Consider the following 27,322-nt stretch of genomic DNA (forward strand, 5'->3'; position numbering starts at 1 on the left):
AACCTGCTGGAGATGCCCTAAGCGTAGGGAACGACCCCCCGGCAGGGTGGGGGTGCATTACCATTCGGCTCCAAGTTGGCGATGCACCCCTCGCAGCAGCCGAACTCCAAGGCGCCGGCCCGAACAATGGCCCAGCTTTGTCCGCTTGATGTTACCTGGGTCTGTTTTTAATCTGCTGCCACCGTTGTTTCAGATCGTTGCGTGCACATAAAAAAGGTTTGGTAGTGTTGTAAAACCATAAATTTCTTTGTTTTCATTCAGTATAACTAAGATTAAGATTGGAAACAATAAAGGGACATCAATTTGTTTATTTTTTTGGCGGAGTGATTGTGACTGTCCAGTCCCGCTGGTCTTAAATATCTGCTCTTTCCCTTCCAGTCTACGTATATAACTCTTTTTTTTTCCTGTGCGAGTATTTGCGCTTTTGCAAACAATTTTGTTCCTGACATTCAAAAGCGCCCAGTGTATCCACACGGGCTTCAGGTTCAGAGCAAATGGAAAAACAGCTTGTGAAAATGGAAGAATGACTCAAAGGGCCTTTCTCTAACCATACACCATGCAGGAGTTCAGCACTCTGTTTATTTCTCATTTAGCTTACAGCTCTTACTCGTTCTAAACCTTCGCGCTGTTTGGAGCGTGCTCACATCACTCCATGTACCTTACACAGGAGTATTAAGATTGTCTGCCCCTCTGTAAAACTCCTTGTACATTTTGTTCGTGAACCTTTGATGCAAAGAGTCTCTGTAGACACGTTTGACAGATCTGAACTTATCAAGAACCTCCTACGCCAAGTCTCCCGACGTTGAATGCTTACCTTTTCAATGGTCAATCCTTCGGTTAACCTGAACTCCTGAAGCAATCGATGCCTATGTTCTCAACGCTAGCTAGAACACCTAATTGAAGCAAACATTACATTTCAACCACTGCTTGCATGGAACATATTTACACCATGCCAGTTTCAGGAGGAATGATCAAACCATGTCAAATTTGGAAAATTAGATTGTGCTACATACAGCAAGGCGTCTCAGACCAAGGTCTCACATCACCACATACAATGGTTGTAGGTGTGCATAACATTGTGATGATAAGAGGTAGCATGAAACGGAGTATCTCAATTCTCAAGTTGCTGACACGGATAGTAGCAAACTCAAGGGTTAAGATTCTGAAACAGCTCAGGTAGATGAGCATTCGTTAGCTTGGTCCTTTTGGTGATCTCACGGTTCTTCTTCTTAGGCTTAGCCTTGGGTTTCACACCGTGGATCTGGGCTGCTGCTCGTCTTTTGGTGGTGTTGGTCATGGGCTTCATGCCGTTCTTCTGGAGCTCTTTTTCAATATCAACCATATCACGCGGTAGTTCGATGCCCCGGAAGAGCTCCTTCAGGTCATCGTCAACCTTGATCTTCACTTTTAGATCATTAGGGTAAACAATGTCTTCCTGGGAATCCATGTTTGACAACAACCAAACTTCACCTGCTGCCTTCAGAGCCTACAGGCCAGCAGTACTTGAGATTGCCCATCATAAGAAATACACAAAATATAACGTACGTGCACGAAAACAATAAGGGTATTCAAGATCGCCAACAATTAGAAACATAAATCTGTAGAAACACATGCGTTCCACAATATACAAGATTTAGCCTGGTCAACTCATGGTTTTAATATTTATATGGGCATTGCACCGATTTAACAAAACTTAAGGGCAACTAAATCTATAAACTCCTTGATACGGTACATACCAACTTGAACATTCAATATAGGCTACAAGACCAAAAGAAACTCATGTGAACTATTGTTGTTTATGGACACCCTTTGTTGTTATAGAGCTTGCAGGCCTTGTGCTCACTAATATACAAGTTCTGTTATCCAGAAGGATCCTAACTACATTGAAGTGATTTTATGACATTGATAATTCTGTAGGTCTAGATGCTAAAAAACAGAACTGTGTACATCAATCTTGCCATGGTTGACTGCTAAATGTGACCAGTATGGCACTCTGAAGTCCAGAGTTAAAATAAGAAGTACCCCCTCCGTCCTATATTAACTGCCGAAATATTACATGTATCTAGACGCTTTTTAGGTATAGATACATCCATATTTGGGCAAATTTGAGTCACTAAATATGGGACGGAGGGAGTATCTCGCCCATATCGGTATCGGACGGATACAGACACGGTCATTTTTCCAAAATGAGGATACGCGGATACGTTTGAGTAATTTTAAAAAATAAAAATAAAATCAATATGAACATGAAATTGTGAAATGATCAAATGAAGTTCAAGTTCAGCAATGCATACAAGCACAACATAGCAAAGTAGCAAACACAAACAACAGGTCTACCCTAAGTACTACTACTTATATCGTTGTACAACATAACAAATTTAATTAAGTTTCAGCTGGGCCGTATCCTTAAAAGACTCCAAGATGTATCCACCGAGTTTCCATCTTTAAAATCTTTTTTTTTTGCTTAATCCCACGATACTCCAGGGATACGTATCGAAGTGTATCAGATACGTATCCCGTATCAGATACGTATCGGACACCGGTACGCGCACAAAGTGAAGTATCTGTGTTTTCAGGGGGGGTATTATCATTGGGTGGAAGAACAACAAACATCCAAGTAAACTGCTGATGCAAGCATGGGCCGCACGATGTTAGAACATTTAACAATATGCAAAGCTTTAGAGCACTTGGTTGTATGATTCATTCAAATAATTATATAGTTGGGTACCATGTAGAACAGTTAAGTAGCACATGGTATCCAAGAAAAACATCAAATCATCAGTCCAAGAGAATTAGGGTTACCTGCAAATCTTCCAGTACAGTTGGGTATGCATCCTTCACTTCCACGACAGCAAGACCCTCCCGATGATCCTTGACCAAAGCAAGCAGTTGATCTTTTCCCTTCAGATCATGCTTAGACTGCACAGGTGCCAACAGTGAAATACCAGTGTGACCTTCAAACAGAAAGATAAACCTATCGAGATAAACATTTTTAATGTTATGTTCGGTAATCACAATTCATTATCTCTAATAAACATTCAAATAGTATTCATCATCAATTATAAATTTATTGGCCAATGACCGTGAAGCACTTAAAGTTGAACTGGTATAAAGTTGAACTTCTACATGATGTGGCAGGTTTCACTAAGCTGATAGGAAGGTTCAGCAAAAATAGCCCATGTCAAAATGTATAAGGAGTGGGCATCTATAAGAAGATGCTGATACTGAAATCTGAATTACTAATGTTAAAGAGAACATAGAATAAGAGCTATTTCTTTTTGCAAAGAAGAATAAGAGCTGATTAAGGTGATGAACAATTGGGTCATTTCGCCAACAAAATAGGTACTACTACTAATAACAGTTCAAGTTTGGTAGTGACAACAAAATTAGCAAGTACTAATCCTTTACCTTATACGAGAAACGCCTCCCATCATACTGTACTTTGAGGTTATTCCTCAGACTGTCAAAGACAGCCTTATTACCATGGATATCAACATAGGTGGCTTCATTTATTTGCTCTGCAGTAAAAGCTTGTCTTGTCTGCGGTAAATATCAAGTCATTAAGTGAGATATAGCATTGCAATTCATAAAGTAATTTCACATGATGCTCTTGGTAAAGATGTTTGCAACTTGTACCATTTAGAAAAAAACATATTAATGTGCAGAAAGTGAGCCGGAGTAGAAAATGGCCATAAGTGATAAGGCTCTTCATGTTTGCACTGGTTTTGAAGTCTGAAGATCCAAGTTGCACTAACAGCCCACATATGGTCAGACTCTAGTAACCAGGAAGATGGAATAAATCATCATCTTAAACCCCAAGGAACCCAAGAACTCACGGTTGGAACCCTGGTATGAAGAATCATGCCAGTATTGGGCATACAAACTTAACTAGCATGGTGATCTTTTCAGAATGTTGTGTCATGATGGTTTGCAGGATCAATGGAGGTATTTCAAGGCCTTAGCAGAGGGAAAATCATTTGCCATATTGTGCTAGTATGGAATGTAGAAATGAAATAAGGTTGTCGCTCAGTGAGAAGTACCTTGTATAGGAGTTCAATGACAAGTTTGATCTGCGCTCCAACAGGAGATTTCCTAACTGAATTAAGGTGTTGTAGCCTTTCTGTATCGTTTGAAAATTTAATAGGTTGTGAGGGCCTAGCTGGAGCAGATGGAGCATTAATTGGTTGGGCCCTGTGTTTTGGTCTTGCGGTTGATGCTTGGCTTGCAGCTATGCTGGCCAAAGATGACTGGCACCTCTCCTGCTGCTGCTTAAATTTGGAGAGGCTATCCTTGAGATCCATCTAAAAATAGCATGCTTGTAAGTAATAAGTGTAGAAATCATGAATACAGACAACTGAACAGAAAAAAAATGTCGACTAAAATCCCGCCCCAGCACGCCTGAATCGACGCCACAACCTAGCTAGGGATTCTGGAGAGCACGGTTGTGGAGAAGGGCAAGTGGATAGAGAACCTAGCGTGGGGGCATGGCACGGGCGGAGGACCCAGTAGGGCCGCCCTACCTTGATTTTTGCCTCAGTTACGAATTGGGGAAGATTAAGGAGATGAAACGGGGCCCTAAAGGGCGGGATCCGTTCGTGGGGTGATGGGAGGAGAAACGGTCGGGAGCGAGAGAATCGAAGGGGAAGATACCTGCAGCGGAGGCGCTCGCGCGAGGAGGAAGACGAGTTAGGGGGCTGCGGTGCTCGGCAGCGGGATGGGGAGGGAGGGGTGGCGGCGCTCGCGTGAGGAGGAAGACGAGCGACGGAGCGGGGCCGCTAGGCAGCGAGATGGGCCAGACGGAGGGAAGGTTGCCCAAATGGCCAGCAAAAATAGGGGGAAAAAAAATAGATAAATGAGCTCCATGGAGTCGATGGTGTCACTGCACGTCTTTTTGCTCGCTGATTCATCGCTTGTAAGGGGTATGACCCCAGCCACGGTGCGTCCAAATTTTAAGTTTTCACCGTTTGAGGTAGGCGGCTCATGCGGCTTTTCAAAACTTCTAAAATTAGTTCAGCTTGTGCAAGCATGCTATTCTGCAATTTTGTCAACGAATACGTGAAGAAGTATCAAGATGCGAAAAATGGATCAAGAGAAGTTTATTTTGAAAGAATACAATGAAGCTTTTAGTTTTGTTGAGTATCTTTGTTATTTGTGTTCGTTCATGTATCGATCTTTTGTACTTTGCCTCTTGAATCAATAAAGCTAGATCGTTGTTCTCAAAAAAAAGGAAAAATGATGTAAAGAATAATGGACGGAACTAGGTAGCTGCATTCCCAACCTTCTCTTAGAGTACGACGCCCCGCCCGCACGCTATGCGCGCTCCAAGCCCAAAAGCCCACGCACGCCAGCCCATTAGCCAACGTGGCACAAGAGATTGCTCGGGCCCCCAGGGTGCCGCATATTATCCATGCATGCGTGTTATAACGAAAAGTAAGGGTATTTTCAATAATGGTTGATACTAAATTTCTTCTCTCCTCCTTTTAATATGTTTTATTTTTTTCTTACTTGTTTCTTTTTCTTGATAGACCCACATGTCTTTTTTCTGTCTTGGTATCCGTGTAGTACCTGTTACTTCTTCAAGAAACCACTACTTAGTTGTGGTATTCATTGCTCCTCCCCATTGGTTACTATCTTCTTGGTACCCGTGTAGTACCCCTTGTTGAAGATGCCCTAATACGAACGTTTTCATTTGCACCAAGACTCCTACTGTGCTCCAAGGATGCATGCCGATTAGCTGACTAGCTAAGGATTAGATGGAATACTTTATGTGATATATGCATGCGTTACTCAATGTCTTCGGTGCCGGAAATTTCATGCATGCTTACCGAATTACTGTGATATATTTTTGCCGTATTATATACATCTACGATTGAGTCTTTTTGTCCGTTTAACCATGATTATTGTCAGATATTCATGCATATTTTCCTGGTTATCCACACATACTTGGCAAATTAATTGTGTTTGGTTGCCAGATTAATTGAGATTACTTGTCAAATTATCCACACATACTTGCCAGATTAATTGCGTTTAATTGCAAGATTGATTGTGCCTACTTGTCGGATTATTCATGCATACTTGCCAGACTATCCACACCAACTTGCTGGTTCAATTGTGCCTAATTGCTAATTTAACATGCGTACTTGCCGGATTACCCATATATACTTGCCAGATTAATTGTGTTCAGTTGCCAATTTAATTATGCCTACTTGCCTAATTATCCACACCTGGTTGCCGTATTAATAGTGCCTAATTGCCGGATTATCCACAGCTACTTGTCGGATTAGTAGTGCCTAATTGCTGGATTATCCGCACATATTTGCCGGATTAATAGTGCTTAATTGCCGGATTATTAACACCTACTTGCCGGATTACTAGTGCCTAACTGCCGGATAATCAACACATACTTGCCAGATTAATAGTGCCTAATTGCCGGATTATCAACACCTACTTGCCGGAGTACTAGTGCCTAATTGCCAAATTAACAACACCACTTGCCGGATTACTAGTGCCTAATTGCCGGATAATCAACACCTACTTGCCGGATTAATAGTGCCTAATTGCCGGATTATCAACACCTACTTGCCGGATTACTAGTGCCTAATTGCCGTATTAACAACACTACTTGCCGGATTAATGGTGCCTGATTGCCGGATTATCAAAACTTACTTGCCGGATTAATAGTGCCTTGTTGCCGGATTATCCACACCCACTGCCGGATTAATTGTGCTGAATTGAAAGCTTGACCATGCATACTTGCCGGATTATCCGCACGCAATTCGGATCCGTCACACATGAGCAGCGTCCGTCAGACATGCAGCACCACTAGCCGTCGCCGCCACTGCTCCTCGCTGCGTCACAACGACATGCACCATTAGCTCCCTCCCCCAGCTCCCATACATGGCCTACAACAGCTGCCACCACGTCCATCATCCTCTTGTTGAGCACCGCCGTAGAGAAACACGTGGTAGGCAACGAGTAGTGGCACTTGTCCTTTGTCTTTGCCGTAGCCGTGGCTAGAGCTTGCCAAGTTCACCCTCCACCGCTCCACGCACACATCCCCTCCCGTCGACCGCCTTCGCCACCGTCCATGGCCTCGGCCTTCGCTCCGGGGATCCCGGCATCGCCCCATTGTCGCCCTGCCCTGCTGCAGCCTCGCCGCAGGCCTGCGCACCTCCCCGCCGCTGCTCCGCCCGGCGCCGCCCTGCGGCAGCCCCGCGGCTGCGGCAGGCCAGCGCACATCCCAGCCGCGCGCCCTGCCGCAGTTTCCACGTCATAGCTCCGCCCAGCGCCGCCCTGTTGCAGCCTCGCCGTGGGGGAGAAGAGAACGGGAAAGATAAGAAAACGAGGGGATGAAAGAAATATGGAGGAGAGAGCCCATCAGGACCGCGGCTAAGACCTATCTGGGCACGTGCCCCACTTAGAAAAAGCAAAGGATAATTTGTTTATCAATTAATCTATTCATGAAGACTGATAGCAGCTGTCCGTCACCTTTGGCATCTTATTTGTTTTTTTACTTTCTAGAATATAGCACTGAGGTAATTGAAGAGGAAATCCGCGCGATGCGGTTACATGCCCAAAGAGGTATCCCCAATGTCAACTTAACATCCAGAAAACCAAACAGACTAAACGCATTACCCTCTTTAAGCAAGCCCGCACTCCTCCGAGCGCCACTCTCTCACTCTCTCGGCCAATGTCACTAAGAATCCGCATCGCGCTCCGAGTGGCACCGTCACATTGCATCTTATTTGTCTCTCTTGTTGATTTGTTCCAAATCAATGAGATGAGCACTCGCCAATGCACCTTCACAGACTGTGTAACTTCCCTGATCAAGGCCAAGAAAAATTAATATTATACATTGAACTACATGGCAAGTCGGGGGGGGGGGGGGGACTTAGCTAGTTCTCAATGTATCCCCAGTTCCTTTTTTTTTTGCGGGGAATGTATCCCCAGTTCTTAAATTGTAACAGAAAACAACTTTTCTTGGAGATCAGGTATTTAACGAGCAGCTAACAAGATTAAAACTATACCAAAGTACATATCAATGGAGGATGTTAGTAAGGTAAATGATCTTAATAAACATTAATTTCATTATCTACTGTGAGCCATTGTTGTACAACGCAGTGTGTTCAAATTTCAAACAAAATGGCTATTCCCAATGCTTACCTCGTTTATGCACAGAAGGCACCACATGTCTACTTCTGACGTAGGGCCTCGACATTAGTTTTGCCTGAAATTGTAAAGTGAAAAGGTAAGCAACCACAGCAATATGCGTGAAATCACAGATAATTGTAAAGATGAGGAACCTGTACTTCAGCATTTTTCGACCAAGTAAATTAATGTAATTACAGATCTAAAATGTGGATCAACAGACCTCACCTGCACTATTTCTCCGAACCTTTCTAGTTGGGTTCCTCATTGTCACAAGTTCCTCTGCAGCTGTTGGGTGAACACCAACAGTGGCATCAAAATTTTGCTTCGTGAGCCCAGCCTTTACAGCGATTGCAATACCCTGTAATAAATAACGTGCAGCCAGGAATATATTGCTGAGGCATAAATGGTAAGATGGTAATGAATAAATAAAACATACAGACCTGAATAATCTCGGGTGCATCTTCACCACACATGTGCACTCCTAGAACTTTGTTCGTATCAGCACACACAATAAGCTTCGTGTATATCCGGTCAGGTAGCCCAGAAAGTGTAGCCTTAAGAGGTCTGAAGTTTGATGTGTAAACATCAACGTCCCCATACTTTTCAGTAGCCTACAAAATTGGTTTACTCCAATTCAAATATGCATTGCAACACTTAGTGCCTCTAGTTTTGCAGTACCTGCTCTTCAGTAAGGCCAACTTGTCCAATCGGAGGTTGGGAAAACACAGCAGACGGCACAGCGCTGCCGAAATGGAGAGTGAATGATTGAAGAGCGTTAAATGCAATATTTTTTTCCTAATAGAAATTCCACACAACTGAATTCCAATATACTCAAAAGAGCTGGCCATTTTGAATTGGGAAAAAAAGGGGAAGGTTCTAATGAAAGTTGATGTATATGTTCATATCTTTGCAACACATACCTATGATCTGGTTTGATAGGGTCATTGCCGAAGATAGTATGTGTTAATGCTCCACCTTCCATTAATGCAACTGGCGTCAGGTTCACCCTATTAGTAACATCCCCCACAGCCCAGATTGAATCCACTGAAGTTCGAGAATATTCATCAACCTAAAATTACACATTCAGATTTCCTCAGAAGACATAGATTACACATTCAGTTTAGGAGTTTCAAATACCACTTATCATCAATAGTTCACAGAATTTGTGTCTCTATGTCGCACAAAACCTGGTATAAACACACATACCATAACAGAACCATGCTTATCCATTTTGACCCCAACATCTTCCAGTCCCAAATTCTGCAAGTTTCATTTATTCTCAAGATTCATATACAGAAATGTATGTGCACAAAAAGAAACAACAAAGATTATGTGAAGTTCATATGACATGGTTGTAATAACACTAACCTTTGTATTTGGTTTTCGACCTGTCGCAAACATTATATGCGAGAACCCATTGACAGTTCCTTTGTTCGTCTTCAAAGACAGCAAACCATCATCTGATTTAGTTATTGCTTGAGGAGTCTGTTCAGTATGAAATGTGATACCCCTTAAAGACATCTGTTGTGTAACGAAATCCCTGACCTACAAAGATGCAAGGAATGAGATGAAGGGCTTCAGTTCAGTCATCATGTATTTTTCTTATAGATAGTTGCTCACCTCCTCGTCAAATCCTCTTAGCACTTTCTTCTGCCGGATATAAACGTGAACTTCACTTTTCAAGCCATTAAAAATGCCAGCAAATTCTAAAGCAATGTAACCTCCTCCTACTATTGCAATCTTCTCAGGTCTAGAAGGCAAGTCCAATGCAGCATCTGAATCAATCACATGCTCTATTCCTGGAATGTCTGGTATGGATGGCCTAGCCCCAACTGCTATAAGTATGTTTCTGGCAGTATAAAGCTTACCATCCACACTAACAGTATGCGGATCAACAATCTACATTAGTTCAAACAGATACTACTAAGTCAGCCATTGTCATTACTGCAATAATCTTTTCATTGTGTAGGCATACTTCAACCTGATTTGCAAGCATCGCCCTACCTTTCCACGGCCTTCAATTAGAGTGACCCCTGAATTCTTAAGCATGTCTGTCTGAAAGTCCACAAGGCGCTGCAACTCTAAATTCTTCCTGGTCATCAGAGTGCTCCAGTCATGCTTTGGATCAGTCTCATACTTCCACCCAAAGCCGTGACTCTCATCAAACTCATGAGAGTACTTGGATGCATACACCAACAATTTCTTTGGAACACAGCCACGAAGCACACATCTACAATACAGACAAATGAACATCTTACATACACAGTTTTAAACTTTTAATACAGTAATGATGTAACAAGGGTTCAAAACTTTAAATGGGAAATTGGGGAACCAGTAAGTGCAACACACTTACTAATGACGACGGTACTAACACACTTAGCAAAATACGGATAGGCCAGGAAGCAAGCTATGCTAACTGCCGATGCATAACCAAGTACAGAACAGCATCATGACAGAGCCGTTTGGCGTTTGCCACTTCTGCATCTGCAGCAGCCATGATGTAAGCCAAACTTTTGAACTTATATCACTGCATCAGCAGGTATGTTGCTCTGCAACTTCCAGCTGACTACATGTAATAAAGCACTTCTAACGGCCTCCGAACAGTAGTGAAGCTACGGCTTACTGCTTACTGTGATGACAAGCGACATCACATAATTTCTATGAACAAAGAACCTCCGGCTATGGAAACACCAGTACGGAGGACTACGGAGATCCTATATATTTGAGACTTTGACAGCACAGGGTTGTTTTGTCATGTTGTGATCCCTCCCCCGGGGCCATCACTGCCTCCGAAGCAATGAGTTCGAATTATGCAATGATTTCTCCCATCTCGGCTGATTTCGAAATAAATACTTCAAAGCAAACTATGCATGCAGTTAAATGTATCGGCTATAATTAAGCACGGCATCCAATTCGAACAAAAATTCGTGTGGAACAAAAGAACAATAAATAACTAAGTGAATGTTGGAGACGGAAGGGAGTCTGCTTACGTGCCGCCAACGCCACCGAGGGCGTCGGACGCGACGGTGGCGAAGGGCATCTCGCAGACGGCGGCGCGGGCGCCGTAGAGCGTGGAGGCAAAGCGCGAGGCCCGCATGCCACCGCTCCCCGCGCCGATGGTAAAGAGGTCATACTCGTACTTTTCCCCATCACCCTCCGCCGCGTAAGCGGCTGCCCTGCAGACGGAGAAGGGGCTGCGGAGGCGGAAGGGCGACGGGAGGAGATGATCGAGGTGGAGGCCACGGGAGGCGAGGTGGTGGAGGAAGCGGCCGCGTCGCGCGCGAACGGTGGCGCGGTCTAGGGTTTTGGCTGAGGTGGCGGCAGCGGAGAAGCGGAGGTCTGTCGTTGCCGTCGCCATGGCTGCTCTCTATACGGCGGCGGAGCAAGTGACGGGGATGACCCGATGAGGCGATGTGAAAGGTCCAGTTCGCGAACAAAGATGATGCTTTGCTTCGACGAGGAATGAGTTGGCACGTGGCTCCAAATTCAGATTTGTTGTTTACTCCTCGCATCGAGCTTATTACATGTACGTGGACGGTTTTCTAGGTACAGATACATTCATATTTGAACAAATTTGAGTCACTTCATATAGGACGGAGGGAGTAGAAGTTAACTGATTTTTAGTTACAGATTAGTTGAGGTGCTCCATTGTCAGAATTCAATCAATAATATTATATGCAAGAAGAGAGAGGGATGATATCTCTCAGATCTTAATTCAACGGATCTGACTCGTTAACTTAGATTTAAGGGTTTTTGCTTAAAAATCAGGCAAACGAAAAATAGTAGTATGAAATTATGTTGTTCGAATCCTCATGAGGCCCCTCTTAATTTAAGAAAATTGAAGTGAAATTTTAGTATCCAAGGTAAAATTTTTAGTATAGAATGCAAATACTTTATATTTTGTATATTTTTATTTTGGTTTCACTACTATTTTACTTTGGTTTTTACTTCCTCCGTCCCACAATACGAGACGCGCACTTCATTTGGTTGGTTTGGGTTGTACAAAAGCAAGCAGCCCACTTGATCGGCGGCCCATCAAAAGGCCTTCTCCGGCGACCAATTTGACCCAGCCAAAACCATCGCATTCACGGTACACATTGCGTCGTCATATGGTGGTTGCCACGTCGTGAAGCTCTCAACCACGCTGCATCCAAGTCTTGGTCCATCTTCAATGACTCATTAATTTAATATACTCCTAGTTTACTTGTGTTTACTTTCGCTAAAAAAACTTGGTGTTTACTTCGGTATGTATTTATATGTATACTAACCGTATATTCGTAAGCCTAATTTTTCGAAAGTGTTGTTTCCCTCCCCGTGCCATCACTGCTCGGGAAAAAGTTAGCAGCGGCGGTCCGAATTACACACCGGTGGCGGTACCGCCGACCGCCACTAAGCCTGCGCCACAGGTGCTAACGAGCACCGGTGGCGGTGATCATACCCGCCACCGGTGCTAGCCAGCACCCGTGACGGTTTGCACAACCGCCGCTGGTAATCCGTAGGGAGCTTCAGAAAGTGCACCGGTGGCCGTGGGAAGGACTGTTACATACCAGTGGCGGTGCGTCATCACGGCCACTGGTAGTGTGGCGGTGCTTACCCACCGCCATTGGTAGTATACCAGTGGCCGTGATGCCTCACCATCACTGGTATGCTTTCGTAGCACCAGTGGCGGTTCTCCATCACCGCCACTGGTACTGCACCAGTGGCGGTGGGACGCAACCGCCACTGTACTCTACTAGTGGCGGTGAACAGGAACCGCCACTGTTGTTTTCCAATTTAAAAAAATATTTTTTTTATGTTAGAATATTCCTGTTGCATTGAACAGCAATATATCATAGCACAGCAATAGATATATACATATGAGAAAATCACACATCCATGAAAGATAACAGCATCCGTTCACAAAACTTATTACAAAAACACAGATATTCAATATTTAACATTGTACATCAAAGTTTCAATACATCGGCACAACCCCGCCTTCATAAAAATCACTGTTTTCCTTCAGGACCTCTTTGTTGAGAATGGTGGCTATTTCCCTTTGAATATCGAACACAAGAACAGCTGGGTTGTGTCCATATTCTGATTCTGTCTTGAAGTAATCCACCATCTGCTGGTAGGTCATCTTCGTCTTGGGCTGGAACTTGGTGACCCAATTGCGGAAGATGTACGCGCAGTAGTATCCACAGAAGACCGTACCTTGCGGCTGTTGTATGCATGGGAAGTTTCTGTGATGGGTTATTTTCTTCCTGCCTAGCTTGGCAACTCATATTCAGTCACCGCCTTTTTCCACGCCTCTTCGAGGAGTGTTCTGACGGCTTTGAAGTCGCGCTGCTCATAGCCTTTCTTCCGTCGGAGTGGATCAAGATACGTCACCGACCCTTCTTTGAAAGAGAAGGCCACCACCACCCAATGTTCGCTGTTTACAAAAAGAACACACATTTATAACCGAAAAGAGAACAACTTAGTGGAGCGAGAAAGAAAGCAATGGTCGTGAGAACAACTTACTCTAAATGGTAGAGTGTAAGAACATAACAGCGTTGCTTGTGCATTGCGAAGAACTTAGATAGGTATGAAATTGCCTTCTCTCTCGAACCCCGTTTCCATTCTTCTAGACCGATGGTTGCTTTGCTGAACAGGAGAGGATCGGCGATGGCAACGTGTGGTTCTTTCAGGCGGAAGGACTCCCTTGTGAAGTATACACACCAGAGTCTTAACATGTTGTTGTCTAAGCACTTCTGGTTGAAGACGTGAAACAAGTCAAGGAAGTCCATGCCGAAGGTAAATTCCTTTGTCTGCAGGTCCCCTGTTTCGGCATCATAGAAGCCATAATACTCTGGCACCTTCACATTCATCTGTTGACCACGCTGTGCAGAATTAGCTGATGATGCCATGTAGTAGCCATGTAGCTCTTGCATCTCCCGCGGCAGGCTCCTTAGGTCCTTAAGGCTGACCATCGGTTGTTCAGGGTAGAACATCAGCACTTTTTCGAATTCCCTGGGCACGAAGTAGGCTCCGCCGACTAAATCACCAGCTACAGGGGGGGCTTCATATTCAAAATATCTGGCCAGTTTTCCCGATTCCCTTCGATTATTGGCGGATTGCTGGGTTGCTTGTCCATTGAGTCCAACTCTTTACTCTTCGAGTCACTGGATCTCTTGCTGATTTTGGACCCCCTCTTATTGGTGCGCCAGCGTTTCAAAACCTCGGCCTCCTCTTGATCCTTGAAGGTCTGGGAGACCTGCTTGCCAGACGCGTACTCCAGCGCGGCCGCCACAGATTTCCATGGCACGGGTGCAGGTCGTGGTGGTTGTGAGGGTTGGCTGTCTTTACGGTGGGGCGGTGACGGATTAGGCGGCGGCACATGAACTGGTGCAACGTCATCATCGCTGCAGTCTTGCGCTGGTTCGAAATCGAAGCCTCCTTGCCCCGACGTTGGTGAATCCGGACGTGCTGGCTTATTGGGGGATGGGCCAAGGGGCGATGGAGAGGGAAGTCGTGGGCGGAAGCCGGTGGAGACGCTCCGGGACATGACGGAGAGGGAGAAGGTTGGGTAGCGAGGGCAACCAACCTCCTGGGCCACTAGATGTACGTGCCCCGGCATAGCCCTAGAGTCACTGATTCCTCCTCTGGAGGATAAGGGACCGGCGTCTTGTCAAATTCCGGGAGCACGTAGTCCACATGCACCCTGACATGATCCGGGGGCATGGGCATGTTGTGCACGACCGGCATTCTTTGCATCAGCATACCACGCGCGCCTACCGGATTTACGGTGGATGGCATCAATATCCGGCACTTAATACTCTTCTATGCGTGACAAACAAATTAACATACATACGTTAGTGTTATGGTGTGAAGAATGACGTAATTGAGTATATATATATATATATATATATATATATATATATATATATATATATATATATATATATATATATATATATATACAAAAGGAAAGAGCATACCTAAGTTCAATAGCTTTACGTCCGCTATCCCGATCATGATTTTCCTACCCTCAGGGGGAAGGACCTTTACTTTCCCCCCTTGGAAAGCTGTGGGCGAGGAGGGATTCGAACCCCCGACACCGTGGTTCCTAGCCACGTGGTCTAATCCTCTGAGCTACAGGCCCACCCGTCTCTACTGGCTCTCTTCTCGGGGTACCCCTTCATTTCGGGTTAAGAAGATGGGAAAGCGCCTTTCTCTCTATAAGAACAGCGCGTTCCGAGGTGTGAAGTGGGAGAGAGGGGATCTGATGATTGAGGTTTTGAATGCTCTTTCCTTTTGTGTGTACACACACACACACACACTATGGTACTAGTAAGGAGCTTACCGGGATGTCATCAGATGGGCCATCAGGGTCATCCGGGAGTTCGGTGCCGAAACCAGCACTACTCTTATACGGTGGCGGCGAAGGATTCGGAGTCGACTGATGATCATTCGGAGTCATAGGCCTCGGTGTCGTGCCCCGGTTGCCATCATATGTAGCAACGAACTCCTCCATAGTCTGGCCGGAGTCCCTTGCTTTTTTCAAGCAAGCAAAAAACTCCTCCCTCGCCGCCTTTTTCGCCACCTCTATTATTTCTTCATGCTTCTCGGGCTTTCTTTTACGGCTCCGGGCTTCTTTCTCTTGAGGAAATACTTTGCGGCGAAAGGCCCCGGTTCCTAAGGCTCGAATATGGCCCCCGTGCTCATTTCTTCCTAGAGCATAGCTTAGTGGTGAATCCCAGTGTGCACGGAGCTCATCGTGGGAGCCTTCCGACTCGAACTCGGCGACCTTGTCCTGAAATAAGACAAAGTCGGTGCCAATTTATAAGTGAGTGTGTTAGAAGTTAAACTGAAAAAGAAGTGGCGGTTGAGGCCTTATGATTAAAACTTTCTGGTGTTCGCGGATAGGCTTCAAGCCCACCCACTGTTCTTTGGTCATGGTACTCCGCACGAAGGTGGTGGATCGATCATGACGGAGCATTGTTGGGACAGGAGGGACTATCCCTCTTGCCGCAAGCTCGGCGTCCTCCTTCGCCCACACCGGCAGGAGGGACTATCCCTCTTGCCGCAACCACTGTTGGTGTAGTACGTATACCCGTTCATTGCGTACGACTGGTAAGTCACTACAGCCGTCGGGTAGCCGTGAGAAATTTTGAGCGGTCCTTTCTTCTTCATTTGCCGCCACCCTGGCATACCAAAAACTCTTGAGCCACATGGCGAATGTTGCATTGTGGATCTTGTGTATCCAATCAGCACTCCTGTTAGGGTACCGGTTTTCAAGTTCTTCCATATGCATGTCGATGAAAGGCTAGAACTCGTACATATGTTGCAGCACCATTGTATGTGCTCACATATAGTCGTCCTGTCTCCGCGATGTATACACATCCAGAACCTTCCGGCCAAGCCCACCTTCACCTTCTAGTTTGCCCTTATGTCGTGATTCGGGTATTCCTATGGGTTTGCAATCCGCCAACCAATCAGTGGCGTACTCCACATACTCTTCTGCATGGTAGCCTTGCATGATGCTACCTTCCGTATGCCCTCTGTTACGAACATACCGCTTCAGCACCCCGTTGTATCGTTCGGGCCCATACATGTTGTGCAAAAAGGAGGGCCCTAGTAGAATTATCTCGTCGGTGATATGGACCATCAGATGTACCATGATATCGAAGAATGTTGGAGGGAAGAACATCTCACATTCACACAAAAATTGTATCATCGAATCCTTCAGCTGGAGGCATCGTTCCACCTTGATGGACTTTTGCCCGATTGTGTCAAAGAAGTCACAAAGCTTCATGACCGTCTCTCTGACCCATGGCTCCATGACACCTCTTATTGCAACTGGAAGTAACTGCGTGATAATCATGTGGTAGTCATGAGACTTCATACCAACAAGCTTGTGACTCTTCATGTCAACGAGTCTCTTGATGTTGGACGAGTAGTTTGATGGAACTTTAATGCTGTGGAGACACTGGCACATTATGTGTAACTCGGCTTTGCTCAAGGTGTAATACACAGGTTTACATCGTGTCGTTACCATGACTTCACCATTGTGGTCTTCCGGTGACTCTTCCTCTACCGCCCGCAGCTTCTTCCTTATGCCCAAAAACTCCAGGTCCTTCCGTGCCTTTGGCCCATCTTTTGTCTTATTTGCATTGTTCATTAGCAAGCCCAACAAGCTGTCGCAAACGTTCTTCTCGACGTGCTTGACATCTATGGTGTGACGGCTTTGTAATAATTTCCAGTAAGGCAGGTCCTAAAATACCAACCTCCTTTTCCACACAGGTACATCGCATCCTTCTCTTTTGCTTGCGGATTTGCTTTCCCGGCAACAACTTCCAAGTTTCTAACAATTTCATAGATTTCGTTCTTCTCGACGTTCATGACATCTATGGTGTGACGGCTTTGTAAGAATTTCCAGTAAGGAAGGTCCCAAAACACCGACCTCCTTTTCCACACAGGTCCATCGCATCCTTCTCTTTTGCTTGCGGATTTTCTTTCCTGGCAACAACTTCCAAGTTCATAACAATTTCATAGATTTCGTGCCCAGTCTTTTCCCTGAGCTTCGGGCGAGGCTCTGACCTCCCATTGAAGTTTTTCTTGTCCTTCCTCCATGGGTCGTCGGGTTGCAACCACTTTCGGTGTCCCATGTACACAATCTTCTGTGAAACTGGCAGCCTCTTTGAGTTTGTTTCATCCCCGCACTTTGTACACGCTTTGTACCCATGTCTGCATTGGCAAGATGAGTTCCCGTCGCAGGGTAGTCATGCACATATGTCAGCAGAGCTGCCCGAAGGGTGAACTCCTCCTTCTTGTGAGCGTCCCAAACCTTTTCGCCCGTACTCCAAAGTTCCGCAAGTTCATCTTTCAGTAGCTCCAGATACACGTTCAGATCAGCTCCCGATTGCTTAGAGCCTTGTATGAGCATGGTTAGGTGGATGTACTTCCTCTTCATGATAAGCCACGGAGGAAGGTTGTATATGAACAGGATCACCGGCCATGTGCTGTGTTTGCTGCTCATGTTTCTGAAAGGATTGATTCCGTCCGTACTCATCCCGAACCTGATGTTCCTGGGCTCTGCGCCGAAGTCTGGAAACTCCTCGTCCAGGGTCCTCCATTAAGCCGCATCGGCGGGGTGTCTAAGTACACCATCGTCGTTACTGTACACCCCATCAGAATCGATATCCTTCTGAGTTGGGTCATGGAAGATGAACCACCTGGCCTCCTTCTCGTTTGGAAACCAACGCTCCAGCCGGCTACCACATGGGAGGTACCATACCGTCTTCGCCGCTGGACCACGTCTTCCTCCGGGAGGCCCTCGGGATAGGGGTCTTTCTTCCTGTATCAGGATGTTTTGCATATTGTACAGCTGTGCATGTTTTTGTAGTCACCCTTGTATATGACGCAATCCAACGGACAAGCATGGTATCTGACAACCTCTAACCCAAGGGGACATGCAACCTTCTTCGCTTCGTACGTGCTCTTAGGCACCATGTTGCCTGCAGGAAGAACTGTAGAAAGGTAACTCAAAATATCCGTGAATCCCGAGTCCAAGATGTTATATTTTGCCTTCATTCGGAGAAGTTCGAGCGTTACTTCCAGCACACTTTTGTCCAGCCCTGCATTTTCATACAACGGCGTCTCTGCGTCCTCCCTCAGCTTCTGAAATTTATGGGACACTATCTCATCGTCTGCGTCATCTAACTGTTTCCGCAGGTGCACATCATCTAGCATTTCGGCCACCCTGCCTTGCGGAACTTCTTGATCTTCACCACGGCATGGTTCGTCGGGTGGATCATCATGCTCCATGTTCTTCATTTCTAGGTCGCTTTCAACTTCAATGGCATCCTCGCCGTGACAAGTCCAACGTGAATAACCCAACACAAAACCGTGTAGGAGCAATTGCAACTCCACATCGATTGGCAAAAGCATCATTGTGTTACGACAATTGCTACATGGACAACATTTCATGTCGTCCCTTTTTCTCAGCATATGTTCCGTGGCGACATCAGTGAAGTCCTTCAGTTTTCTTATCCAATCTTCGCAATTTCTTGTCTCCTCGTACATCCAAGCACGGCTCATCGAGCTAAAACACGATAGACAAACATAAATCAAGTTACATATAGTATCACACAAAATTTCGGCATGACCTTTGCTATAAAATTCACAAATTTTACAAAAAATTGCCAAATAAACACCCGCCCACACTCACATGTGAACACACACGGCACGATGGCACGTATACATGTACAAACAAAAATTTACAAACACGGCACGATGGCCGCAGAACATGCACATCCAACACATATTTTATTGAGAGAGAACTTAATTAATCATAGAGAGAGGGGAGAAGAGAGAGAGGGGACTAGAGAGATAGAGGGGAGGGGGCGCGCAGCAACCAGCAGCAGAAAGAGATGGAGAAACGGAGCTAGGGGAAGAGTGGGGGAGCTCCCAAGCAAGGGGGCCGGCCGGGACAGCTCTTGGAGAGAGATCGAGGTCCTCCCGGCCGCCGGCGCCATTTCAGGCAGATCGAGGAAGAAGAGAAGAGAGGAAGGAGCTAGAGGAAAGGAGAGGGAGAGGAGGAAGAAGGAGAGGGAAAGGGAGCAACCTTCCGGCTGCCGGCGCCATGGAATTTTGGCAGAGCTTCGCCGTCGCCTGTGTTGAGGCCGCAGCTGATCCAAAGACGCGCGAGCTGAGGAAGATAAGGTCATACTAACTTTGCTTTTATAGATAACTTACCAGTGGCAGTTCAAAGAATCTGCCCGCCACTGGTAACCGGGATGGGAAACTCTGAGGAGTAGTAGTGGCGGTTAACTAATGCGGCCACTGGTACTAGGAGCACAGTGGCGGTGACAGCCGTATGAGTGCTCGCACCGCCACTAGTGCTCCAGTATCAGTGGTGGTGGAAGCTAACAGCCACTGGTATTCGTTTCAGATTCTTCCAACGACTAACCGGTGGCGGTTTGTTTTTTGGACCACTTTAACCGCCACTGTAGATCGTGCGCCGGTGACCACTAAAGAGCTCCAGTGGCGGTGAACAACCACCGCCACGGGTGCTAGAGCACCGGTGGCGGTGCTGGTCGTGCGAGTGCTTTCACCGCCACCGGTGCTCTACTGGCAGTGGTGGTGGTTGCTCACCGCCATTGGTGTTCGTTTTGGATTCCTCCAACGACGTCCAGTGGCGGTGAATTTTTTGGACCAGCGGAACCGCCACTGGAGCTCGTGCGCCAGTCCATTATGGCGTAGTGCATGTAACATAGGGTGGGTTAATTCCTGTCATATGTTCTGATGGCTCGACAGAGCATCAAGGTTGATACGGCACATGTCCATACATGGTACAATTTTCTCTTTTCTGTTCCCAAATATACTAGGTAGCATATAACTTTATCCGTTTATTGAGCATTTATGAACCAAAATATACTATTTTATATCTTAAAAACCGAACAATGAACCGACAGTTCGATCGGTAAAAACCTGAACCGAGAGTATCGATGCAAAAGTTATCACTGATGAATGGGGTGTGAGTAGTGAAATGTTATAATCGCTGATGGGGTAGCATTGTGAGCGTCAGACTTTTGAACACCTTGTTGCGTGGTATATAGAGCCTAACTTAGGTGGTCTAGTTTCTTGTGGTGGAACCAGTCCAACCAGGTTCAAGTCCTAGACTTGACATGTGTGTCACATTTTCCTGATTATTGCAGGATTTAACCGGCGCTATTCTTTCAGTGGTAGATGACGTACCCGTCAACAACGAGGCGCCTACGGTGACTTCGTCAATTCTCAAGATCTGCCGGGCCAGTCTTTCGGATGTGCTCATAGGGGTAGGGTGTATGTGTGTGTTCATAGGGTTGAGTGTACGCACGTGTTGTGAGCGTCTGTATTTGTACTGTGTTTCTAAAAAAAAAAGCAATGTGTCTTCGAAGTAAGCTTATTTAGCTATTCAACGAGACTTTTACTCGGAGAATAAAGGTCAGGGAAGCTGGTGCAATCTTGCTAGTTGAGAATTGGGATCTGCACTGCACATGAGAAGACAAAGAATAATGGCTGAATGTTCTAATTTTTTTATACACAAATGTACTTAGCACCTAATTATGCATCTCGAACCCGTTAGAGGTGATGAAACATCATTGATGGTCCCGAACGTGGACACATCAGCGGTTTAATTTTTCAGGTCAGGTATCTACCGTAGGTTTCACCGATGACGTGTCCTTACCCAGGACCCGACAGTGGTGAAGCATATAGAGTAATGAAAATGGTCACCACTCAAGTTTTTGTTGTTCCTAACGTAAGTCGTGACAAGTTAACTTGCAAATATTTAGTTTGTCCCTAAACGCAAACATTTCAACTCGATCTGATACTAAATTTCATTGCATCGCGTACAACATATATAATACATACAATGAATTGCATGCAACAACTAAATTTATTTTATAGATTTGGTAGCACACTAAAGAATGGGTGTCACCTCCTTTAGTTGTCGCAGCGCTGCCGCTGCCGCCTTGCGGCCACCCTGTCAAGCATCCTTTCGGTAGGTTGCTCGTCATGTTCCACGATGAAAGCATCGGGCTCTCCACTGTTTACTCCAATGTAGAGGTAGGAATGAAGCGAGCTAAGAGTCGGAGGAGATGATGACGAGTTGTTGAGGCAGAGGCAGACAACGGTGCCTCAGGCCTGTGAGGAGCACCTCCCATGTTGGAGTGCACATGCACTTGATGTAGAGAGGAAGTGTCAAGCCCGACGGCTTTTATATCTGAGACGGGGTAGGAAAAGGACCGGAAAGGGAGGCGACAAATCAGAGAAGGAGGCGAACGGACTGGATAAAGAAGCATACCTGTGTCTTTCCTAGGCGTGCGCTTCGTCCCGAGGAGCGGAAGCGGCTAGGAGGCACGACACTAGCATCGATTGACAGCAAGGTCGCCATGGCCCGATCGAGATATGAAATTATTCAATCTAGCCAGATCTGGCGCTGGCCTGACCTTATATATGGTGCATCTTCTCTGACGTGTCCTACACTAGACCAGTCAGTGGTCACTCTCCAGCACCTTGTTGGCAACTAGTTATTAAGTCATCACTATCGCGTCATTTCCAATAAAGCACATTAGTTATGTTGTGATTACTGCTAACACGTCCTTCTGGTAAAGCATCAGATATGTCTTGATCTACATTGTGTCGTCTGAGAGTCCCGCAACTAGCTACAGCTGAAGCGTTATACACGCGACCCATAAGAGCAGACCTTGCCACCTCTAGCGCTTCTTATCTTCTGGCCCGTCGAAGATGCCATCAGTGAGGTGTGTGCCACCCAGGTGGCACCAACCGTCTTCACTAACGCGTCCAGTGCAAACATCTTAACGATGACTCGTCAACGCAACTTGTGGGCTGTGGTCGATTATTGGTGATATAGCTCTGTTAGGTTCGTCAATGCTGACGACTGATTCTGATCTCTCAGTTATGGACAGTCTAGGATGACGAGTTTTGTAGTAGTGTCACCTCTACTCAATAAACGAAAAGAAAATTGCTCATCATGTGTAAAACATTTTAGCTCTTAAAGATTAGCATTACTGTCACCAATGCAAGGGGTGAAGGGACTGCTATGTCTGTCCCAATTCAGGTTCTCTAGTTTGTGGATCTCTAAGTTTGTTCCAATGTCTGGTCAGATTGCATATCAGGTTGGCCTCCCCGAAATAGAGCAGGTTTGTAGGCGCCTTGGCGGTTTCCTCAACGGCCGGTATCTGAAGTTCTGAACACCCCTACGGACAATTGCAGGAGCAAAGGTCTGTTAAGAGTTAACTTTCATCGTCTAATAGCATCTCCAATGGCTTTTCAAATTTTGTCCACAAATGTCCTCTTTCTGTCTTTTGGGTAGCAAGCGGACATGTGTCCGCCCAATGTCCGTGACCGATGACATCCCCAAATTACTCTCCCAAATAATTATTTGTCCTTTTTTTTTCTCCCTCAATCATCCTCAGCTTTCTTCCCTGCAACTGATGAACGCGGCACCAAGGCCATCAATTACTCATCAATTAATCGATCCATTCCCAACCCCAAGCTCTGATTCGATTAACCAAGTCCCAGACCAGGAGGTGCGGATTAGAAGATAGAAAAAGGCAGAGCAGAGGACTACTTTGCAGCCGTGGCCACCTCTCCATGGGATCCATTCCCCGACGGTCAAGAAGCTCCGCCTTCCTGAGCAACAAATGCAGATATCAGCCGCCTCCATGGCAGAGAGAGGTTTGAGGACCTCCCGGCGACGCCCTGCTGTCTTGCTCGCCCCTGCCCGGTCTGCCGCCGCCGCTGCTTGGCTCCTCCATGGTCGCCGGCCCGCCGCTGCCGCCGCTGGCCCGTGCTCGGCCTCCCGCCTCTGGGTGCAGCTTCGCAGCCGACTGCGCCGGCCCGCACCGCGTGCCTGCCCGGATCTGCCACAAAGGTTTTCAAAACCCGCGAGGGCATGGGGGTGGAGGCAGGGCCGTCTCCAGGAATTGGAGGCCCCCGAGCAAAATTGAAAATTTTGTTCTAAAATTTAGACAACTTTATATAACTAAAGAATATAGTTTATTTACATCTATAACTTCACCATTACAATATATCTTATTTCACACAACATTTAAAAATATAGCAAAAACTAATAATGCTAAAAATATACCTCAATAGCTTGACGAGCAGCTATTTGACCCAAGAACTTGGAATGCACTTATATAATCCTGAAAGGTTTTACTCAATGAAGAACATGTTTCAGTGAAGAGCAGTGATCCTGATTGATTAGGAGCAGCGGAGAAGGGCCACCGGACTCCTGGAGTCCTGGACGCGGACGGACGGAGAGGAGAGGCTGGAGGGCGTCGTCCACAGTAGCTCCAGATGAGAGATCAATAGAGGGGAAAGATGATTTAGTCCCAGGCTAAGGAGAGGTGATTAGACTGACGAACGAAGAAGGCATGAAGCGATGGATTGTCGATGGCGGCGGGACGATTGGGTTGTGCCTAGTACGATGCCGTGCGCCCGTCAGCCCGCGTGATTAGCGTTTAGTTTCATTTTTTTCACGGTATTCTACCAAACTACTAAGTGCCCCCATAATTTTGAAGGCCCTGATTGGTCGTGCACCTCGCTCCTGCCTGTCGACGGCCCTGGGAGGAGGCAGAGGGCATGGCGGCGGCTGCAGAGGAAAGCTTGGCAGCACGGGCGGGGAGGCGGATGGAGCAGACGGCGGCGGGCACGGCCACACTAGGCCGGTTGAGAACCGTGGGGAGGTGGTGGGTGGTTGGCGGGGCGGCGGCGGAGGAGAGGCGGGAGGCGGGGAGGGGAGGAGCAGAGAGGAAGGGAATCGAGCGATTCGGCACAAAAAGTTTGAGGGCCCGGCCCGGACACAGGACAAACCAGGCATGCGGACACCCCATTTCTCTCCAAATTTGGGACAAGTTTGGAAGATGCGTGCGGACAAAAATAACAAATTGTCCGTTTGGGATAGCTCATTGGGAGTTGATTTTTGGGCCTACATGTCCGTTTATTCTAAATAGGACATTTGGATAGCTTTGAAATAGCCCATTGGAGATGCTAAAAAAAAAACCAATGAACTTTCATGATACTCCCTATTTTTGGGGAGCACATTCTCCTGCAGAGGCTCTCAAGAATTAAGATATCTCAATTTCCTTGTGTTGTAATGTATAAATTTTGGTTTTAATGCATGCAAAAAAAACAAGAAAAGGCTGATGGGGATGTCAAAGTGCCTGACTTTTTCCTGGATTAACATGCAGAGATGTAATAGATATTTGCCATGAACAACATGAATGATATGTCTTGAGGAAACAGTAAGCCTCGCATGGCTCCTCAAACCTTTTAAAGCAAGCAAGAGGATAATGACCAGATAACTTGCAGGACCAATTCAGATTTAATCATCACATCAAAATGATAACAATGTCATTCCAGATCAATCGGTAAGGTCGCAAGGCACATGCAACGAAGCAACAAAAGAGACACAAAATGACTTTACTTTGCAACTCCTTACTTCTCCCCGTGTTCTTCGCCCATTTAGGATATGTGTAGAAAGTCTAGAAACCAAACGAGGGATACCATTGCTGAAACTATGACCACCTTACGACAAGCAGTGAATTACCATTGCCAGCACAATGAGATTATGAGCAACAAAGAAGAGTCTAAGGTGCCGAGCACATGGCGATCAACTCCTTTACAACAGAGGGGCAGATCATGGTGAGATGCTCGAAGCCGTCACTGGCCATGGCTGTCCTCAGATTTGCCGGAGAGCTGAGAAAATCGAAGCATGCACTCTTGAGCCCATGGCAGTGGTGCGGTTCAGCCAGTGCACACCGTGCCCACATTAATGTACCTGCACAACTTGTCTTCACAAATCAACTTCAACCTCTCCATGCTATACTTGTCCGCTGTAACAAGCAGGTGCTGGTACATGGTTTCTTCATCTTCTTCCTTCATCTCTGGCAAAGAGTCAGTGTACACGAAACAGAGCAAAGCCTTGAACACCTGCGCCTCCATGTCATCTATGCGGACCAAATCATTGATATTGCCCTCCTTCATTGAGCCAAAGAGCTCCGCACTGAAGACTGGCGATCGGGCTGCGAGCACGCACCGGTGTGCAGCGAATGTCTCAAGATCAACCTCGAATATCACATCGGCACCCTTTTCTGAGAGGAGAAGACTACCGAGCTGCTGGTTCAAGTCGGACAGGGGCACGGAGACAAACTTGGGAGCGGCTTTCTTGGTACTCCCCTCAATGCGGACCTTGTTGAGCACCATGATGTCGCACCTGATTGTGAATGAATCGTCCTTGAGAAGCTCGGATCTGTCCAAGGATTCCCATTTCATGAACTTTCCATACCCCCAAGGTGGAGTACTCTGGCTAAAGATGTTGCCTGCAACTGCCAGCCGCGGCCCTGACCTGGTATTCTTGCGGAAGAAGAGCCCTCGCTTCTTGGACCTCAAACCAAACTGGAACTGCGCGATCACTCCCTCGGTGACATTCTCGTCGAGGACGAGGTAGACGGACACGTGGCCCGCGCTCTCCTGGTGGTCGCCTTTGGGGTAGTAGTTGATCTTCCAGCGATGGCCTCCTACGGTGAAAGGGGAGGAGTTGAGGTACTCTCCGCTGGGGAGGCCCTTGAGGCTTGAGTAGCCTTCGATCTTCAGGTGGTGGAACCCGCTGGACGTGTCAGCGACGATGGAGGAGGCGGAGGCGGCGGGCGACATGGCTGGGTGCTCTGGTGCGGTGGGATCGTTGCTAGTCCTATAGCTGTAGGGTTTTGGCGCAGCAGAGCTGCAGACTAGGGTGGGGATTGAGGAGGAGATTGACGAGGCCAGGTGGGGGACGCCGGAAAGGAGAAGAAGCCGAGGAAGTTTTCCGTTCTGGGAAAGGTTTAGAGGTTCGGGACACTTCCTTGTGATGGGCCCTGGGCCTGGGAGATATGGTCTGGGCTTATGAAACGAACAGAAATACATAAGCTCGTGTCCTCTAAAAAAAACTAAGCCCGTGCTTGCGGGTGCCCCTATCTCATGCTTATTGGGGGACGTATCGTGTGCATCTAGAGGATTTGTACATCCGTGCATCCGGCCATACTCGACCATCCGATTAAATCACAGGGACAACAGGGCAACCGAGACTAATTTGCACTTACACGCCCGCCTGGACATGTAAGTTAGTGTATATTTACAATAACCCTCCTGGAACGTGTATGCCTCATTATTGACTGAACAGGTCGACTCCTTGAGCAAACGCCCTGGGCCTGGGAGATATGGTCTGGGCTTATGAAACGAACAGAAATACATAAGCTCGTGTCCTCTAAAAAAAACTAAGCCCGTGCTTGCGGGTGCCCCTATCTCATGCTTATTGGGGGACGTATCGTGTGCATCTAGAGGATTTGTACATCCGTGCATCCGGCCATACTCGACCATCCGATTAAATCACAGGGACAACAGGGCAACCGAGACTAATTTGCACTTACACGCCCGCCTGGACATGTAAGTTAGTGTATATTTACAATAACCCTCCTGGAACGTGTATGCCTCATTATTGACTGAACAGGTCGACTCCTTGAGCAAACGCCCCCGTGCGATCGTTCCAAGCCATCCATGTTTGGGTAGACAGTGGAGGCTTCATCCCTGAGACAATATGGTTAAAACGAGTAAAATCTCAGATGTTCAAGAACTCATATTTGAGACTGAGACCATT

At 46.5% G+C, this 27,322-nt stretch overlaps 2 protein-coding genes and 1 pseudogene across 3 annotated transcripts; all 3 read right to left on the reverse strand.

Annotated features, from left to right (window-relative positions):
• Window positions 1–885: 885 nt before the first annotated feature.
• LOC100823282 lies at window positions 886–4,809 on the reverse strand. Its single transcript, XM_003573872.3, has 5 exons — window positions 4,651–4,809; window positions 4,041–4,301; window positions 3,409–3,540; window positions 2,803–2,919; window positions 886–1,486 (listed from the first exon to the last, which is right to left on the reverse strand). Exons 2-5 carry the CDS (start codon window positions 4,299–4,301, stop codon window positions 1,148–1,150), a joined length of 849 nt encoding a protein of 282 aa, XP_003573920.1. The 5' UTR covers window positions 4,651–4,809; the 3' UTR covers window positions 886–1,147.
• A 2,669-nt stretch (window positions 4,810–7,478) lies between these two features.
• Window positions 7,479–11,596, reverse strand: LOC100836968 (glutathione reductase, chloroplastic). 2 transcript variants are annotated; one of them, XM_014900216.2, is made up of 11 exons: window positions 11,142–11,596; window positions 10,156–10,381; window positions 9,772–10,050; window positions 9,520–9,696; window positions 9,358–9,411; window positions 9,072–9,220; window positions 8,830–8,893; window positions 8,592–8,762; window positions 8,372–8,509; window positions 8,164–8,227; window positions 7,479–7,822 (listed from the first exon to the last, which is right to left on the reverse strand). In XM_014900216.2, the coding sequence occupies exons 1-11, from the start codon at window positions 11,507–11,509 to the stop codon at window positions 7,803–7,805; spliced, it is 1,710 nt and encodes a 569-aa protein (XP_014755702.1). In that variant the 5' UTR covers window positions 11,510–11,596; the 3' UTR covers window positions 7,479–7,802. The 2 variants fall into 2 exon arrangements, with proteins under 2 accessions (XP_014755702.1, XP_014755703.1); XM_014900217.2 differs by having other exon boundaries at window positions 8,377–8,509; window positions 11,142–11,594.
• A 13,483-nt stretch (window positions 11,597–25,079) lies between these two features.
• Window positions 25,080–26,343, reverse strand: LOC100837274 (annotated as a pseudogene).
• Window positions 26,344–27,322: the final 979 nt, after the last annotated feature.

The sequence above is a fragment of the Brachypodium distachyon genome, chromosome 3 (assembly GCF_000005505.3).
Source record: "Brachypodium distachyon strain Bd21 chromosome 3, Brachypodium_distachyon_v3.0, whole genome shotgun sequence".
Classification (NCBI taxonomy): domain Eukaryota; kingdom Viridiplantae; phylum Streptophyta; class Magnoliopsida; order Poales; family Poaceae; genus Brachypodium; species Brachypodium distachyon.

Excerpts from the sequence above, each read along its gene's own strand:
- LOC100823282 (XM_003573872.3), bottom strand. The coding sequence starts at position 4,301 with ATGGATCTCAAGGATAGCCTCTCCAAATTTAAGCAGCAGCAGGAGAGG. Across the intron at positions 3,541-4,040 it reads TCATTGAACTCCTATACAAG|ACAAGACAAGCTTTTACTGC; the intron begins GTACTTCTCACT and ends TATTTACCGCAG. Across the intron at positions 1,487-2,802 it reads CTGTACTGGAAGATTTGCAG|GCTCTGAAGGCAGCAGGTGA; the intron begins GTAACCCTAATT and ends GCTGGCCTGTAG.
- LOC100836968 (XM_014900216.2), bottom strand. The coding sequence starts at position 11,509 with ATGGCGACGGCAACGACAGACCTCCGCTTCTCCGCTGCCGCCACCTCA. Across the intron at positions 9,697-9,771 it reads TAAGAGGATTTGACGAGGAG|GTCAGGGATTTCGTTACACA; the intron begins GTGAGCAACTAT and ends GCATCTTTGTAG. Across the intron at positions 7,823-8,163 it reads GCCTTCTGTGCATAAACGAG|GGAAGTTACACAGTCTGTGA; the intron begins GTAAGCATTGGG and ends GGCCTTGATCAG.